Source organism: Salvelinus alpinus, chromosome 11 (assembly GCF_045679555.1).
Source record: "Salvelinus alpinus chromosome 11, SLU_Salpinus.1, whole genome shotgun sequence".
NCBI classification, from domain to species: Eukaryota; Metazoa; Chordata; class Actinopteri; order Salmoniformes; family Salmonidae; genus Salvelinus; species Salvelinus alpinus.
This window is the reverse complement of record NC_092096.1, coordinates 21,558,180-21,576,794: the sequence shown is the minus strand read 5'-3', so window position 1 is coordinate 21,576,794 and position 18,615 is coordinate 21,558,180. Positions and strand designations below refer to the sequence as shown.

The window sequence follows — 18,615 nt, the reverse complement described above, 5'->3', positions numbered from 1 at the left end:
GTAGCAGGGCAGCAGCAGTTAGGAAAGGGGGTCTTTCACCTTACCATAAATTGTTTGTCTTTTACTTAACCATTAGTGAGGAACCATAAAAGCGGGTCCGGGTCCAGCCTCCCATCAACTCTGTGTTAAACAGGTTTAACAGGAAGCCATCATTGCTTTAAAAGCTATGTGCAGGGCTATTAAAGCACAAAGCCCTGCAAGGAGACAATTGAAGTCTGGTGTAAAACCAAAATTATACTGTAGATCTACAGAGACATCATGAGAGCCACTGCAGCCGATCTACTGGTATTGCATGTCTGTGTGTGGGAGAGGGTGGGGTTATATCCTCCTCTCGTTAACTTTTCCTTGGAACAGGTTGTTTGTGAAATATAAATAGCTCATTAATAATAATTTCATGGGGATTGAAAGCTTGTCGCAGGGCTATCTATATAAGAAGGAAAAGTCTGTTTCCAACCAAACTGCAACCAGACTTATACTGTCGCTCTACAGAGACATCATGACAGCCACTGCAGCCGTCCTACTGGTCCTCTGTCTCTTGGCCATCAGTCATGGTAAGTTACCATCATCTGAAAACGTATTTTATAGGCAGCTCTACATTAAACTTGGAATTGATCATCAAGTTGGCGCCATAATTTCATCCTCCTTTTTGTTGCTGAACTCTACTGATGTGTCTTTGATCTGGTGTCTCCATAGCCTGGGACTGTCAGGAAGTAGTGAAAATCAAGAATCTGATGCAGATCGATGCAGGACTGGGGCAAGTGGTTGCAACGGACACAAGTCAAATCCCCTACTACCTGGTAGGTGATGAATGGATCCGCCTGCCTGGTTCCCTGAAGCATATCACTGTAGGACCAGCAGGGATCTGGAGTATCAACAGCGAAACCAAAATCTCCAAGTATGTGGCCGGTAACTGGGTGCATTTTAGAAGTAAGTGGAGAGCATTACCCAATTATGAATCCAGAGTACACCTGCTTCTTATCTTTCCTGATTACCATCAGATTAAATTATTAATGTTCAACATTATGCCATTGTAAATAGTTTGGCAATACTCACAGATGCATACTTCATGTTTGCTGTCTCTGTCTTTGTGGTCTACAGCCGGTACAAAGCAGGTGGATGCTGGGGGGGACCAGTTTATTCTGGGAGCCACCAAGGATGATATTCCATTCTGTCTGAAAAGAAGTTTCACACTTGACTTCATGGGTCGAAGCTTAAGCTATTCAGGGTCAAGGTTGCCAGGAAGCGGGAAGTACTACAGTTGTGGACCGTTTGGGTGCTGGGCAGTCAACAAGAATGATGATATCTACATAATGAGTGTAAGATCTGGGAAAGAGTGTGAGACCTGGAGTAAAGTAGTAGTGGGTGGAGAGTCTCAGTTATTTTAACTGTTTCATATTATATCTGTTGAAATTGTCTTAAACGCTGATTGACTGTATGTTTGTTTCCAGAATGTGAACAGAGACACCTGCCTAAGCAATGGGTGGAGGCACATTGACGGCAAGCTTTCCATGATTGAGGTGGCAACTGATGGAAGTGTCTTTGGGGTCAACTCTGCAGGCCAAGTTTATTCCAGGTAAGGTTGCTACTGAACTATGTGTATGGTTCCACCCTTTTCCCCTCAACATTATTAACTCATTTGAAAATGACTTGTAATAATAACTTCTAATAATAATTATATATTTCTTAATCACTCTGATCCTTTCTGTACATGCTTTGTGAAGCTCTTTAATTAAACATTTAAATAGATACATACGGTGCCAAGAAAAAGTATGTGAACCCTTTGGAATTATCTGGATTTCTGCATAAATTGGTCATAAAAGTCACAACAACAGACAAACACAGTCTTCTTAAACTAATAACACACAAATTATTGTATTTTTCTTGTCTATATTGAATAAATAATGTAAACATTCACAGTGTAGGATGGAAAATGTGTGTGAACCCCTAGGCTAATGACTTCTCCAAAAGCTAATTGGAGTCAGGAGTCAGCTAACCTGGAGTACAATCATTGAGACAAGATTGGAGATGTTGGTTAGAGCTGCCCTGCCCTGTAAAAAACACTCACAAAATTTGAGTTTGCTATTCACAAGAAGCGTTGTCTGATGTGATCCATGCCTTGAACAAAAGAGATCTCAGAAGACCTAAGGTTAAGAATTGTTGACTTGCATTAAGCTGGAAAGGGTTACAAAAGTATCTCTAAAAGCCATGATGTTCATCAGTCCACGGTAAGACAAATTGTCTATGAATCACTGTTGCTACTCTCCCTAAGAGTGTCCATCCTGCAAATATGACTACAAGAGCACAGCGCAGAACGCTCAAAGACTTTATGGAAATCTCTGGAACATGTGAACATCTCTGTTGACGAGTATACGATATGTGAAACAAGAATGATGTTCATGGGAGGACACCACGGAAGAAGCCACTGCTGCCCAAAAAAAACATTGCTGCACGTCTGAAGTTCGCAAAAAAGCATCTGGATGTTCCACAGCGCTACTGGCAAAATATTCTGTGGACAAATGAAACTACAGTTGAGTTGTTTGGAAGGAACACAGCACACCAACATCAAAACCTCATCCCAATTGTAAAGTATGGTGAAGGGAGTATCATGGTTTGGAGCTGCTTTGCTGCCTCAGGGCCTGGACAGCTTGCTATCATCAACAGAAAAATTAATTCCCAAGTTTATCAAGACATTTTGCAGAAGAATGTAAGGCTATCTGTCTGCCAATTGAAGCGTAACAGAAGTTGGGTGATGCAACAGGACAACGACCCAAAACACAGAGGTAAATCAACAACAGAATGGCTTCAACAGAAGAAAACGTGCCTTCTGGAGTGGCTCAGTCAGAGTCCTGACCTCAACCCGATTGAAATGCTGTGGCATGACCTCAAGAGAATGGTTCACACCAGACATCCCAAGAATATTGCTGAACTGATATAGTTTTGTGTAGAGGAATGGTCCAAAATTCCTCCTGACCGTTTTGCAGGTCTGATCCGCAACTACAGAAAATGTTTGGTTGAGGTTATTGCTGCAAAAGTAGGGTCAACCAGTAATTAAAAAATAGGGTTCACATACTTCTCCCACCCTGCACTGTGAATGTTTACATGGTGTGTTCAATAAAGACATGAAAAAATGTGTGTGTTATTAGTTTAAGCAGACTGTGTTTGTCTATTGTTGTGACTTTATGACCATTTTATGCAGAAGTCCACGTAATTCCAAATGGTTCACATACTTATTCCTGCCACTGTAAATAAAATAAGTCAAATGAAATCAGATCTAAACATATAACAGACTTATAAAGAAATGTGTAGACAGTGTAAGGTAAAATATGTACAAGTGGGATGTCCTTTAAAGCTACAGTTTGTGATAAAAATACAAGTACACAGACACCCCACCACTTGTTTTGGTAAACAGCTGAAGAATGTAGCTAGACAAATGTAACCACTCTCAAATTCATACATGGAGCTATGAATGCAAAGAAAGACCCACATATTTTTTGTTGTTTGAAACATGTTTATTGAAGCTATGTGTCACGCCCTGACCTTAGTATTCTTTGTTTTCTTTATTTTGGTTAGGTCAGGGTGTGACAAGGGTGATTTAAGTGTTGTGTCTTGTCTAGGGGTTTTGTATGTTTATGGGGTGTTTACTAGTCTAGGTGTTTGTATGTCTATGGTTGCCTAGATTGGTTCTCAATTAGAGGCAGCTGTTTATCGTTGTCTCTGATTGGGAACCATATTTAGGCAGCCATATTCCTTGGGTATTTCGTTGGTTATTGTCTATGTATTAGTTGCCTGTGTCTGCACTTAATATATATATATCTTCACGTTCGTTTTGTTGTTTTGTATTAGTTTGTTTAAGTGTTCCTCGTTTCGTTTTAATAAATAGAAGAATGTATTCATATCACGCTGCGCCTTGGTCTCCTCCATTCGACGAACGTGACAGTATGCATAGTTTGTTTACAATAACATTGTTTACAAACAATTGGGAAAAAATTTACATTCTGGCTTCTGATGCGGTTGTTAAACTCAAGAGGCAGAAGTTATATTCTTCAAAAATCAATAGCTATATACAATTATTAAAGTCCAAAAATGTACTGTATGTACTTTAAAAAATGTATAAGCTTTAAAACGTGAACCCCACCTCTTTCTTCAACATAGAGACGGCATCACAGCCAGTAAACCAGAGGGAACTGGATGGAGCCATATCACAATGTACATGCCAATGAAGCACGTGACCTACGACCTGGGCCGTCTTTGGGTCATCTCCAAGTCTGGCGTCACCATGGTGTGCACACCTTAGCCTCTCCTCTGCATCTGAAGGCCGTTCGGGATCTGTCTAAAGTTCACTTGCTAACTCATTGATCTCTCTTTCTGGAACAGCCTCCTCCTTGACAATTCTCCACATTAGTTCATAAGAATCCTTCATTCTAAAACCTATCTCTCTAACTATATTTTTCAGTACTTTATCTCTATCAATTATAATCACTGATCTAGAGCTTTGCCATGGCTACTATTTGATCGTAGTGTAAACTTGGGCACGGTTACGATCCACATTGTTTTCTGTGGTTCAGAGGTCATCAAAAGGATTGAATGGAATCCTTGTCATTATCTCATTATATAATAATTTCCTGCAAATAAAGCATTAATTTTGAAACTCATTTCAGTGTGTTTGAAACCATATTGAACATGGAGGATTTAAGGTAGCTCTGCAAATATACAGTTAAAGATCTGTTTTGTGAATCTTCTTACTTAGAAAGTTAAATAAGACTAGAGTGTTACAGTGCTACAGTGTGCAGGAACTGGAACTGAACCTTTAGTTCCCTGATGCATAGTTTGATTGACAGGTGCCTTATTGATGTAGTGTCAGGTACATATTTGACAACACCTTTTACAGTGTGCTCTATTAAAGATGGGTAACTACCCACTAATCATTACACTACTCTTTGAGGCAAATGTGTAATTTATTATTAACAAATGACTAGTTGCCTAGAATGTAAACATATTGTGGAAACTCTTTGCAGACCATATTGCTCTGTAAATAGCCTGACTATCCCCCCCACCCTCCCAATACTGAACATGTATTAACATGCAGCAGAGGGGGACACCTGCTTAAAACTTCACAAACGCTAAAGGATCAATGTGGGAGATTTCCTGCTGTTCGATGGTCATTTCAATAAACCAGAGTTATAAAGCCTGCTCTTAGAAAAAAAGGTGCTATCTAGAGCCTTAAAAGGGTTCTTCGGCTGTCCCCATAGGAGAACCCGTTGAATAACCCTTTTCCAGGTAGAACCCTTTCCTTATAGGTTTCTACATGGAACCCAAAAGATTTCTACTCTTTCTAAGCATTTAGAGCGCACACATCCTATCATTTTCATGGACTGTTTCAGTGACAGCATGGACAGCTACATGGAGTGCTATCTCCATATAGGTCATTTTCTTCTTTTGACACCAAAGCCTAATGAGTAGAGCTCACAGACACAAAGACACATAAACAAAGCACAAAGAGAATAATACATGAGTAGAGTACACCAACAACAAGGAGGATGAAATTATGGAGCCAAACTCATGATCAATTCCAAGTTGATCAAGCATGTTTCAGATGATGGTAACTTACCATGACTGATGGTCAGGAGACAGAGGACCAATAGGACGGCTGCAGTGGCTCTCATGATGTCTCTGTAGATCTACAGTATAAGTCTGGTTGTACGCCAGACTTCAATTATCCCCTTGAAGGACTTTGCACTTTATAGACCTGCACACAGCTTTGACTAGTGATGGCTTCCTGTTCCACCTGTTCAATGAAGACTTGGTATCCGGGAGAGAGGAGGGTTGTGTAATGTCACCTGGTGATGAAGCACTTTTTTCTCTTCACGTTTTCTGTGTTTACATGTTCTGAATACGTTTGTGTCACGTCTGCTCCCGCTCTTTCCCTCCCCCTGGCGCTTGAGGGCGCCAGAATGCCTTGCATCACTCACTCCTGCCATCCATCACGTACACCTGCCTTTCCTCGTCACGCGCATCAGCGTTATTGGACTCACCTGGACTCTATTATCACCTGTTCATTTCCTCCCCTATATGTGTCAGTTCCCCAGCTCTGTTCCCTGCTTCTGCATTGATTGTTTTTCTGTTTGCTAAGCTGTTTATGTCTCGTTCCATGTCCGTTATTTATTAAATGTTACTCCCCGTACCTGCTTCGTCTCTCCAGCGTCATCCTTGTGATAGATCGTGACAGAATGCAGAAGCCATCACACGAAGCATCGGGGAGTACTGGCGTTCTGGTTGGTATAGTGGCATCGGCTCTGGGTCACCACCGATGGAACCGGGGGTGCCTAGCCTGCTCGTCGGGCTTCCACGCCCTAGCAGGCTCGAGAGGTTTCCTTGCCCCGGTTGGCTCGGATGGCGCCCATCCCACGTCGGGCCTCAGCTGGATCGTCAGTTCTTGTCTGCCCAGCCTGTCCAGGAGTTTTTTTTGTTTGTTTGTTGTTTGTTTTGTCGGTGACGTCGGGGGTGGATTCTGCCGCCGATGGAACCGGGGGTGCCTAAGCCAGCCCGTCGAGCTTTCATGCCCTGGCTGGCTCGAGAGGTTTCATTGCCTCGGTTGGCTCGGTGGCTTCCCATCCCACGTCACAATCCACCGGATCATCGGGTTTCCTCAGCGGGATCGACAGGCGTCTGGACTCAGCCGGATCGTCAGGCTCCCATGCCTCAGCCGGCTCGCCAGGCTCTCACGCTCCAGCCGGTTCGTCGGGCTTCCACGCCTCAACCGGCTTGCCCAGCGCCCATGTCTCGGCCGGTTTGCCCAGGTGGGACGCCGGGTGGCGCCCCTAGTGGGGGGGTACTGTCACGTCTGCTCCCGCTCTTTCCCTCCCCCTGGCGCTTGAGGGCGCCAGAATGCCTTGCATCACTCACTCCTGCCATCCATCACGTACACCTGCCTTTCCTTGTCACGCGCATCAGCGTTATTGGACTCACCTGGACTCTATTATCACCTGTTCATTTCCTCCCCTATATGTGTCAGTTCCCCAGCTCTGTTCCCTGCTTCTGCATTGATTGTTTTTCTGTTTGCTAAGCTGTTTATGTCTCGTTCCATGTCCGTTATTTATTAAATGTTACTCCCCGTACCTGCTTCGTCTCTCCAGCGTCATCCTTGTGATAGATCGTGACAGTTTGCTGTGTTTACATGTTCTGAATACGTTTTCTGTGTTTACATGTTCTGAATACGTTTGCTGTGTTTACATGTTCTGAATACGTTTGCTGTGTTTACATGTTCTGAATACGTTTGCTGTGTTTACATGTTCTGAATACGTTTGCTGTGTTTACATGTTCTGAATACGTTTTCTGTGTTTACATGTTCTGAATACGTTTTCTGTGTTTACATGTTCTGAATACGTTTTCTGTGTTTACATGTTCTGAATACGTTTGCTGTGTTTACATGTTCTGAAAACGTTTGCTGTGTTTATGTAACGGTCGTCTTTAGGTGAGAGATTGGACCAAGGCGCAGCGGGTGATGAATACATAATGATTTATTTAAACAAAGACGAAACACGAAGAACACTTGAGAAATTACAAAATAATAAACGAAGTCAACAGACCTGAACAAACGAACTTACAATATACGAAGAACGCACGAACAGGAACAGACTACATACACGAACGAAAACGAAACAGTCCCGTGTGGTGCGACATACACAGACACGGAAGACAACCACCCACAACAAACAATGTGAAACAACCTACCTATATATGGTTCTCAATCAGAGGAAACGTCAAACACCTGCCTCTGATTGAGAACCCTACAAGGTCAATTAACAATGACACTTAACATAGAACAAACAACACAGACTGCCCACCCAGCTCACGTCCTGACCCACTAAACACAACTATACAAAAGGAAAACAAGGTCAGGAACGTGACAGTTTACATGTTCTGAATACGTTTTCTGTGTTTGCATGTTGAAATACAGTGTCTATAGAAAGTCTACACCCCTTGCATTTCTTCACATTTTATTGTTTTACAAAGTGGGATTAAAATATATATATTTTTAATTATATTTTTGTAATTTAAAAAAAATAAGTTAAATGTAAATTAATGAAAAATAAAACACTAATTACCTTGATTAGATAAGTATTCAACCCTCTTCGTCAATAGATGTTAGAAGCACCTTTGTCAGTGATTACAGATGTGAGTCTCATAGGAGCTTTATACACCTGGATTGTGCAATATTTGCCCATATTTGTGAAAAAAATTGTGCTGTCAAGGTGTTGGGGATCATGGCTAGACAACAATTTTCTTGCCATAAATTTTCAACAGATTTAAGTCAACCTCTAGCTTGGCCACTCAGGAACATTAACTGTCTTCTTGGTAAGCAACTCCAGTGTAGATGTGGCTTTGTGTTGTAGGTTATTGTCCTGCTGAAAGGTGAATTCCTCTTCTGTTGACTGGTGTAAAGCAGACTGAAACAGATTTTGCCTGTGATTAGCTCCATCCCATTTCTTTTCATCCTGAAAAACTTCCCAGTCTTTGCCAATGTCAAGCATACCCATACCATGATGCAGCCACAACCATGCTTTAAAATAAGGAGGCAGTTACTCAGTGATGTGTTGTGTTGGATTTGCCCCAAACATAAGGATTTGCATTTAGGCCAAAACGTGTATTCCTTTGCCGTGTTTTTTGCAATTTTACTTTAGTGCCTTGTTGCATATATTCTGTATATTTGTATTCTTCTTTTCACTGTCATTTAGGTTAATATTGTAGAGTCACTACAATGTTGTTGAGCCATCCTCAGTCTTGAGTATTTTCTTGCTTTCTCTGAAAAAATAAAAACGACTAAAATAGTCAAATGAAAACTCTGGCTGACTAAATTATGCTACCCACTCTCAAACGCATTCCATACAACCATAAGAGATTCAAAACATACAGAAACAAACTAAATCTAAATATTAAAACAACCAAAAAGTATACTATGTTAGTGAACTATCGAAGCACAAGACCAATGTGGGGCACTATCAATGAAATCCTTAATAAAAGGATAAAATTAAAATCCCTCCCCAATGAATACCTAGTTGACGAATCATTGACTTCTGATGCAAAAGAGGACAGCGCACAAGTTCAATCTGTTCTTCACAGAAATTGGGCTTACTTTAGCAGACAGAATTCCATTCAATAGAGAATTCCATCAGAAAAACAATATTCCAGAAGCCATGTTTCTACCATATATGGTTTAAGCATTACAGACGATTTACTCTTGAGAATTTAACATGTTTAGAGGGAATGAAACGTTATCACAGGCATGATCAAAAATTGGTCACTTAAGCAGTAATAACCGAGGTGGTGTGGTATATGGCGTTGCATCCTGCATAAGAACAGCCCTTAACCGTGTGTCACGTTCCTGACCTTATTTTCCTTTGTTTAGCTTTGTTTAGTTGGTCAGGACGTGAGCTGGGTGGGCAGTCTATGTTATGTGTTTCTATGTTTAGGTGCATTGGTAATTAGCCTTATGGTTCTCAATCAGGGACAGGTGTTTGACGTTTCCTCTGATTGAGAACCATATAAAGGTAGGCTGTTCACACCGTTTGTTTGTGGGTGATTGTCTTCCGTGTCAGTGTTTGTACCACACGGGACTGTTTCGTTTTGTTTAGTCTGTACCTGTTTGTGCGTTCTTCGTTATATGTAAGTTCACATGTTCAGGTCTGTTGACGTCGTTTGTTGTTTTGTATAGTTTGTCAGTATTCTCCGTTTCGTCTTCTTTAAAATAAAGCATACATGTATTCTCCACAAGCTGCGTTTTGGTCCGATCCATGCTCCTCCTCAGATGAGGAGGAGAACAACCGTTACACCGTGGTATAATGGCCATATACACTATAAACCCCTAGGGTGCCTTATTGTTATTATAAACTGATTACCAATGTATTTCGAGCAGTAAAAATATATGTTTTGTCATACCTGTGGTAAACTGTCTGATATACCACGGCTGTCACCACTCAGTTTATAAGATGAATTAATCAATCAATGTACATGCAAAAACACAGCAAGAAAAAAATATTTTAAAACAAACAATTCAAAAAATTAACTGCAATAGAGAATGCTGGGAAATATGATAATGATGGGCGTGGTCAGATCAGCTTGACCAACATGGACGAGCATGGACCAGCTTGGTCCTCAGCATACCAGCATCACCATTATTATGTGTGTCCAAAACACAGTGAAGGCTGTTCACCAGGGTCCAAAACATAGTGGAGGCTGGTCACCAGGGTCCAAAACACAGCGAAGGCTGGTCACCAGGGTCCAAAACACAGCGAAGGCTGGTCACCAGGGTCCAAAACACAGCGAAGGCTGGTCACCAGGGTCCAAAACACAGCGAAGGCTGGTCACCAGGGTCCAAAACACAGCGAAGGCTGGTCACCAGGGTCCAAAACACAGCGAAGGCTGGTCACCAGGGTCCAAAACACAGCGAAGGCTGGTCACCAGGGTCCAAAACACAGCGAAGGCTGGTCACCAGGGTCCAAAACACAGCGAAGGCTGGTCACCAGGGTCCAAAACACAGCGAAGGCTGGTCACCAGGGTCCAAAACACAGCAAAGGCTGGTCACCAGGGTCCAAAACACAGCGAAGGCTGGTCAACAGGGTCCAAAACACAGCGAAGGCTGGTCACCAGAGTCCAAAACACAGCAACGGCTGGTCCAGTTCTACGTGGAATCAAAAAGGGTTCTCTTATGGGGACAGCCGAAGAACCCTTTTGGAACCTTTTTTGTATGGATGAATTGATTAATGATTGAACCTATTTCAAGGCTGTAGTCATGAAGATCCTACCAGCATGCTGTTTGACAAAATCCATTAATGTGTAGAGAATCAAGATCACCAGTGGGCTGGAGTTCCTTATGTATTAAATTTAGTATACAGTTTTTCTCCATTAACCTGGTATTATGAACAGTGTGAGCTTTACACTTTCTTCAATTGGCAGACACACTTTCCCAGGATTTGGAAAAAGTGGATTTGTACAGAACTCTAATCATGAAAAAAAACAGTCAGCCAAGATAAATAAGGAAACACTTGAAGACAGCCTTGGAACGCCTTTGTTTTCTCAAGGTGTTGTTTCATCTGACCATGCACGGTAGGGGCACTCTTGGCAGCCATGTTAACTTTAAGAAGAAAATTCAAATAGGAATAATCCTTGCCACCACACCCTTCTAGACGACCTGTGACTAAAGCAGCGTTTCCCAAACTCGGTCCTGGGGACCCAAGGGGTGCACGTTTTGTTTTTTGCCCTAGCACTACACAGCTAATTCAAATAATCAAAGCTTGATGATAAGTTCATTATTTGAATCAGCTGTGTATTGGTAGGGTAGGGCAAAAACCAAAACATGCACCCCTTGGGGTCCCCAAGACCGGGTTTGGGAAACGCTGGACTAAAGACTATAATGCAGGGGTAGGCAACCCAGGTCCTGGAATGCTGCAGGGGACTCATTTATCAACCGTGCTTAGGCACAAATCTGTGCGTAAACCATGAATTTCCACGCAGAAAATGTGTGTAAACTTACTAACAACCATGACCATGCCTATGCGCGGTGCCAAGTGGTGGGACAAGGGAGATGCTTGTCAAACATATATTTTCCCATTCTATGCTGAAAATTTGTGAAATATTGACAATAGGCCTAATAATTAAATACTTTTTCAATGTAAATATATTTCCATTGGGAATTCATGCAACACATCTTGACAGGCTATATATAATTTCACCACATCAGTGCATTACTTATGATAATAATCCATAGAAAGTACTGTAATGTGTTAAATTAGAGGCAGGTGTGAAAGTGAAACCATTGTGTAAATACTATAAAAGACTGAGATAATGGGAGATCCAATGAGACTAAGATAATGGGAGATCCAATGAGAGACTGAGATAATGGGAGATCCAATGAGAGACTGAGATAATGGGCGATCTAATGAGAGACTGAGATAATGGGAGATCCAATGAGAGACTGAGATAGGCTCACTCCCTCAATACTCCATGGCAGCGAAGAGAGTTTCTCCCAAGAATTTATGACTGTTATAAAACCTGTGGTGGGAGAGAGAGTGAGAGAGGGGGTGAGCTACGATATACACCCAAAAGGGCCACGTCGTGACAATGTCATGTTTTATGTTTTGTGTGGACCTCAGGAAGAATAGTTGCTGCTTTCGCAACAGTTATGGGATCCTAATAAATGATATATTTTTTAAAATGATTGTTGAATAAAAAAATGTAAGGGCTTGAAGGGCATTCTAGAGTGTGCATTATTTCTCTATAGCGCACAGTATATCAGCATGGGAGAATTCAATGGCAAATTCATGCTTACATGTTCTACGTTTGAGCTGCTTTTGAGCCTGCAAAAGTCAAATTGAAAACATTATTGGCATTGTTGAATTCGATTTTCATAATAGCAAGCTAGGACTGATGGTTTGTTTAGCTAAACTGGTAAGTCTCTGTTTGGTTACCAAGACAACTACGGTAGCTATCTAGTAAACTAGTTCAGTGGATGTTGAACACATTTCTACCTATAAATGAACACATTACTAGCAGCAAAATGTGTTAATTTACAGCAATGGTATTACATGGATAATCAACTCTAGGCTCTATGCGCTCTGTAAAATAATGCAACTCCATGGAAGGTCAGTTCCACGCCGCTAGTTCCTTCCACGTTGTTCATTATTTTCCATAGAACGCATATCCCCTCGTTGATTATCCCTTACATAACGCCCCCAAAAGTCTGTGCTGGTTATGGTGTTAATATCACCATGTCATCAATAGAGCCTTCTGGGAGGCTTTTTCATCAGGGTGTAAAAACTTTTGGGCATGGTCATGTTGCTCACAACACAGATTGTTTTTGCTGTGTTTCAGAGGTTATCTTTTATAACCTATTCCGGCTCTGGGGCTGTTATTCCCTGCACCACGTATGAGAGATAGACTGGTGGTGTCTGTACGAACAATAACTGTAACCTTAGCATGCTTTTACTGATCACAAGATGAATTGTTGACAGTATGACCATCTATATGGGACTATCTAAATAATCATTCATCTTTATTCCTTGATTAAATCATATCAAATGTTTTGTGTCACATGTGTTAGGTGTCACAAAGTAACAAATAACTAAAGAGCAGCAGTAAAATAACAATAGTGAGTTCTATATACAGGGGGTACCGGTACAGAGTCAATGTGCGGGGGCACTGGTTAGTTTAGGTAATTGAAGTAATATGTACATGTAGGTAGAGTTATTAAAGTTACTATGCATAGATAATAACAGAGAGTAGCAGCAGCATAGAAGATGTGGGGGGGGGGGGGGGCAATGCAAATAGTCTGGGTAGCTATTTGATTAGATGTTCAGGAGTCTTATGGCTTGGGGGTAGAAGCTGTTTAGAAGCCTATTGGACCTAGACTTGGTGCTCGGTACCGCTTGCCGTGCAGTAGCAGAGTGAACAGTCTATGACTAGGGTGGCTGCAGTCCTAGATGGCAGGAAGCTTGGCCCTGGTGATTAACACCTCATCTATCATATTGTAGCGGTATTTATTAGAGAGGGGTAAAGATCAAGATTTTGTTCGGGTGCCAGGCAGGTATTAACCATGCCGAAAGGAAAAGATTAGAATAGAGAGAGTACCACTACCAGACCCACACACATCAGCAGAAGAGACTGCCTAGAGTATAGCATGTTTACCAGATAGCCAGTGGAGAGAAAAGAGAAGACACACCATATAAAACCCACATCACAGCACAGGGGTAACCCCACCAAGAATACCTCATACAATAATAATAATAATAATGGCAGAGCAATTGAACGGCAACTTCATAGAAACAATTTACAAGAAAGAACCCAGTCATCAACAGAGGATTTGCAATAATCTGGATTACCTTCCAGTGGAGGAGTGCAGAGGGTATGAATGTGGGGGATGTTCATAGACAAAACAAAGGCCTTAAAATGTCCACAATCTTCTCGGCCACATATCATTAGTACACCCCACCTCAATACAGTTCAAATAACAATACACAACTTGCAAGCAACCTCCCTTTTAACTAAAATGTCCACCCAAATAGTTCTGGCAGGGCAATAATAGTCCAGCTCTAATGAACATCAACGGGAAGTGCATTTGAAAAATAGAAAGTCTGCTGCAGTGTAAAGCACTGGAACGATAGAGGGAAGAGAAAGAGAGAAAGAAAGATCTTAGCTGTTGACTTGCAGTTGTACTGTCTGACCGTCTGATGGTTTATTGGCTTGTATGTCAAAGCTTCTCAACAATGTTGCTACTAATCCATACGATCCATATCCGGTGCGGTCCCAAACGATAACAACCACGACCTAGAGTGGTCACACGATGATTGAGTTAAACACTTTAGAAACTAAACACGCTGAAAATAAACAAGGACTTCTGCAGCATAGCACACACAATCAAACTGTCTTGCCAACCAAGAGCTTCCTCCCAGAGAGCTGAAAGAGCGGTCTTTATCTCCTCCAACCACGACCTAGAGCGGTCACGATGATTGAGTTAAACACTTTAGAAACTTAACACACTGAAAATAAACAAGGACTTCTGCAGCATAGCACACACAATCAAACTGTCGCGCCAACCAAGAGCTTCCTCCCAGAGAGCTGAAAGAGCGGTCTTTATCTCCTCCTTCCTTACTGCTGAAGGCTCTGTGCAAGATTTTGCCACAATATGATCATATCTCATATTGTGCGTGTGTGTGTGTGTGCGCGCATGGTTGTCTGTGTGTGCAGGTGGAGATTATATCCACCTCCCATTAACTTTACCTTGGAACAGGTTGTTTGTCAAATATAAATTGCTCATTAAAACCTCTTTGGGCTAGGGGGCAGTATTTTGACATCTGGATGAAAAGCGTGCCCAAAGTAAACTGCCTGTTACTCAGGCCCAGAAGCTAGGATATGCATATAATTGGTAGATTTGGATAAAAAAACACTCTAAAGTTTCTAAAACTGTTAAAATAATGTCTGTGAGTATAACAGAACTGATATGGCAGGCGAAACCCAGAGGACAAACCATCCCCCCCAAAAAATTCAGCCTACCACTGTTTCCAATGGCTGTCATGTTTATTATGAGGTTAAATCCTCCCAGATTGCAGTTCCCAGGGCTTCCACTAGATGTCAACAGTCTTTAGAAAGAGTTTCAGGCTTGTTTTTGGAAAAATTTGCTAGAATTTGTAGTTTTTTTAAGTGGTTCTCATTGGCTGTAGTGTTTTCATGTGTGTGGATGAGAACACGTTCTTTGTTGTTAATCTCCAGTAAAGACAAAATTTAAGACGGAGAATCGTTATTATCATTTATTTACATATTAGGGTACCTGAGGTTTGATTATAAACGTTGTTTGACTTGTTTGGAGAAGTTTATTGGTAACGTTTGGGATTTCTTTTTGTATGCATTTTGAAGGAGGGAAACCGGTGGTTTATTGAATGAAGCGCGCCAGTTAAACTGAGTTTTTTTGGATATAAAGAAGGACATTATCGAACAAAAGGACCATTTGTGATGTAGCTGGGACCTTTTGGAGTGCCAACAGAAGAAGATCTTCAAAGGTAAGGCATTTATTATATCGCTATTTCTGACTTTTGTGGCGCACCTGCCTGGTTTAAAAACAAAATAATGCTTTTGTATGCGGGGCACTGTCCTCAGATAATTGCATGGTGTGCTTTCGCCGTAAACCCTTTTTTAAATCTGACACCGCGGCTGGATTAACAAGCAGTTAAGCTTTATTTTGATGTATGACACTTGTGTGTTCATGAATGTTAAATATTTCTATAATTTGAATTTGGCGCTCTGCAATTTCACCGGATGTTGTCGAGGTGGGTCGCTTGAGGCACGCCTAGCCATAACAGGTTTTAAGGCTTTTATATTATTATTGTGTCTTTGTGTGGGAGAGGGTGGGGTTATATCCTCCTGTCAACTTTTCAACGGAACAGGTTGTTTGTCCTCCTCCTGTTAACTTTTCCTTGGAACAGGTTGTTTGTCAAATATAGATAGCTCATTAATAATTATTTTATGGGGGTTGAAAGCTGTTTGCAGGGCTGTATATATGAGGGGACAAAGTATGTGTTCAACCAAACTACAACCAGATTTATACTGTAGATCAACAGAGACATCATGAGAGCCACTGCAGCCGTCCTATTGGTCCTTTGTCTCCTGGTCATCAGTCATGGTAAGTTACCATCATCTGAAACATGCTTGATCAACTTTGAATTGGTCATCAAGTTGGCTCCATAATTTCATCCTCCTTTTTGCTGCTGTACTCTACTGATGTGTCTTTGATCTGGTGTCTTCATAGCCTGGGACTGTCAGCCTGTAGTGGATATCAAGAATCTGATGCAGATCGATGCAGGACTGGGGCAAGTGGTTGCTACGGACACAAGTCAAATCCCCTACTACCTGGTAGGTGATGAATGGATCCGCCTGCCTGGTTCCCTGAAGCATATCACTGTAGGACCAGCAGGGATCTGGGGTGTCAACAAGGCAGACTCAATCTACAAGTATGTGGCCGGTAACTGGGTGCAAGCTGCAGGTAAGTGGAGAGCATTACTCAATATTTATCCAGAGGACACATGCTTCTTAGCTTTCCTGATACCATCAGCTGTTCTTGGAAAAATTATTCATGTTTTACAAGTTTAACATTGTTATTGTAAGTCATTTTGCAGTACTCACACATAAGTGTTACTTGTTTGCTTGTCCGTCCGTCTGTCTGTCTTTGTGGTCTTCAGGCCTTCTGAAACAGTTGGATGCTGGAGGTGAACAGTTTATTGTGGGGGCCAACATGGACGATACTCCATACTGTCTGACACGTAGTGCCACAGTTGGCTACAAGGGACCTGACTCACCCCTTCCATGGACAGGATTGCCAGGAGCTGTGAAGTACTACAGTTGTGGACCCTTTGGGTGCTGGGCAGTCAACAAGAATGATGATATCTACTTAATGAGTGTAAGATCTGGGAAAGAGTGTGAGAGCTGGAGCAGAGTAGTAGAGGATGGAGAGTGTCAGTTATTTTAAAACTGTTTCATATTATAACTGTTGAAATTGTCCTAAAACCCTGATTGAATCTGTTTTTCCAGCTGAATCTAGACTGCCAAAACAAGGGGTGGAGTCAAATTGAAGGCAAGCTTTCCATGATTGAGGTGGCAACTGATGGTAGTGTCTTTGGGGTCAACTATGCGGGTAGTGTTTATACCAGGTAAGGTTGCTACTGAACTATGTGTATGGTTCCAACCTTTTCCCACTCAACTTGTAGTAATAACCTATAATTATTATTCTTTATGTATATGCTTGTGAAGCTTTTTACAGAAACACTTAAATAGATACATAAATAATATCTGGAAAATGAAATCAGATCTAAACTTATAATAGACTTATAAAGAAATGTGTAGACAGTGTAAGGTAGAATATGTAAAGTGGGATGTCCTGTAAAGCTACAGTTTGTGATAAAAACAACTACATGTACTTCCCACCACTTGTTTTGGTAAACAGCTGAGGAATGTAGTTAGACAAATGTAACCACTCTCATATTCATACATGGAGCTACGGATGCAGACAGACCCCACATATATATTTTTTGGAACATGTAAACAATGTTATTATAAACAAACAAACAATTGAGTAAAAGCTTACATTTTGGCTTCTGATGCAGTTGTATTAAGCTCAATAGGCATTTATAAGTTATATTCTTCAAAAATCAATAGCTATATAATTAATAAAGTCCAAAATTGGATGTATTTAAAAATATGGATAATCTTTAAAACATGTGAACCTCATCCTTTTCTTCAACAGAGACGGCATCACAGCCAGTAAACCAGAGGGCACTGGATGGAGCAATATCCCAATGTGTATGCGCATGGGCCACGTGACCTACGACCTTGGCCGTCTTTGGGTCGTCTCCAAGTCTGGCGTCACCATGGTGTGCACACATTAGCCTCTCCTCTGCATCTGATGGCTGTTCGGGATCTGTCTAAAGATCACATGCTAACTCATTGATGTCTCTTTCTGGAACAGTCTTCTGCTTGAGAATGCCCAACATTAGTTCATAAGAATCCTTCATTCTAAAACCTACTACTCTACCTATACTGTTCAGTACTTTATCTCTGTCAATAGTAATCACTGATCTTAATAATGATCTTGCTCACCAGCCACATGGGTTTTGCTGTGCTTCAACGGTCATTCATAGAGATGGATGGAATCCTTTTCAATGCTTATTGTCTCATTATATAATCATTTCCCGCTAAAATAAACATTCAGTTTGAAGCTATTGTAATTTCCGTGTTTCTTTTTTTTCATATTGAACAGGGGGATGTTAGTTTGCTCTGCCAGTGGTGATTTTAGCATGTACATGTTGGTGTGGCAAACAGATCAAATTGTTTTAGATACATTCCAGCAAAGCCACTACACAACACAACATTAAACCAGTGGTGGAAAAAGTAATCAATTGTCATACTTGAGTAAAAGTAAAGATACCTTATTAGAAAATAACTCAAGTAAAGGTGAAAGTCACCAAGTAAAACACTACTTGATTAAAAGTCAAAAAGTATTTGGTTTGAAATATACTTAAGTATTAAAAGTAAATGGAATTGCTAAAATGTACATAAGTATCAAAAGTAAAAATT

At 41.2% G+C, this 18,615-nt stretch overlaps 2 protein-coding genes across 2 annotated transcripts; both read left to right on the top strand.

The window, feature by feature from the left end:
* Positions 1–392: 392 nt before the first annotated feature.
* LOC139533741 (fish-egg lectin-like) lies at positions 393–4,652 on the top strand. Its single transcript, XM_071332057.1, has 5 exons — positions 393–551; positions 694–927; positions 1,099–1,316; positions 1,449–1,573; positions 4,153–4,652. The coding sequence occupies exons 1-5, from the start codon at positions 395–397 to the stop codon at positions 4,292–4,294; spliced, it is 876 nt and encodes a 291-aa protein (XP_071188158.1). The 5' UTR covers positions 393–394; the 3' UTR covers positions 4,295–4,652.
* An 11,420-nt stretch (positions 4,653–16,072) lies between these two features.
* On the top strand, positions 16,073–18,266 carry LOC139533740 (fish-egg lectin-like). Its single transcript, XM_071332056.1, has 5 exons — positions 16,073–16,168; positions 16,295–16,528; positions 16,725–16,942; positions 17,074–17,192; positions 17,786–18,266. The coding sequence occupies exons 1-5, from the start codon at positions 16,114–16,116 to the stop codon at positions 17,925–17,927; spliced, it is 768 nt and encodes a 255-aa protein (XP_071188157.1). The 5' UTR covers positions 16,073–16,113; the 3' UTR covers positions 17,928–18,266.
* The last annotated feature ends 349 nt before the right edge of the window (positions 18,267–18,615 follow it).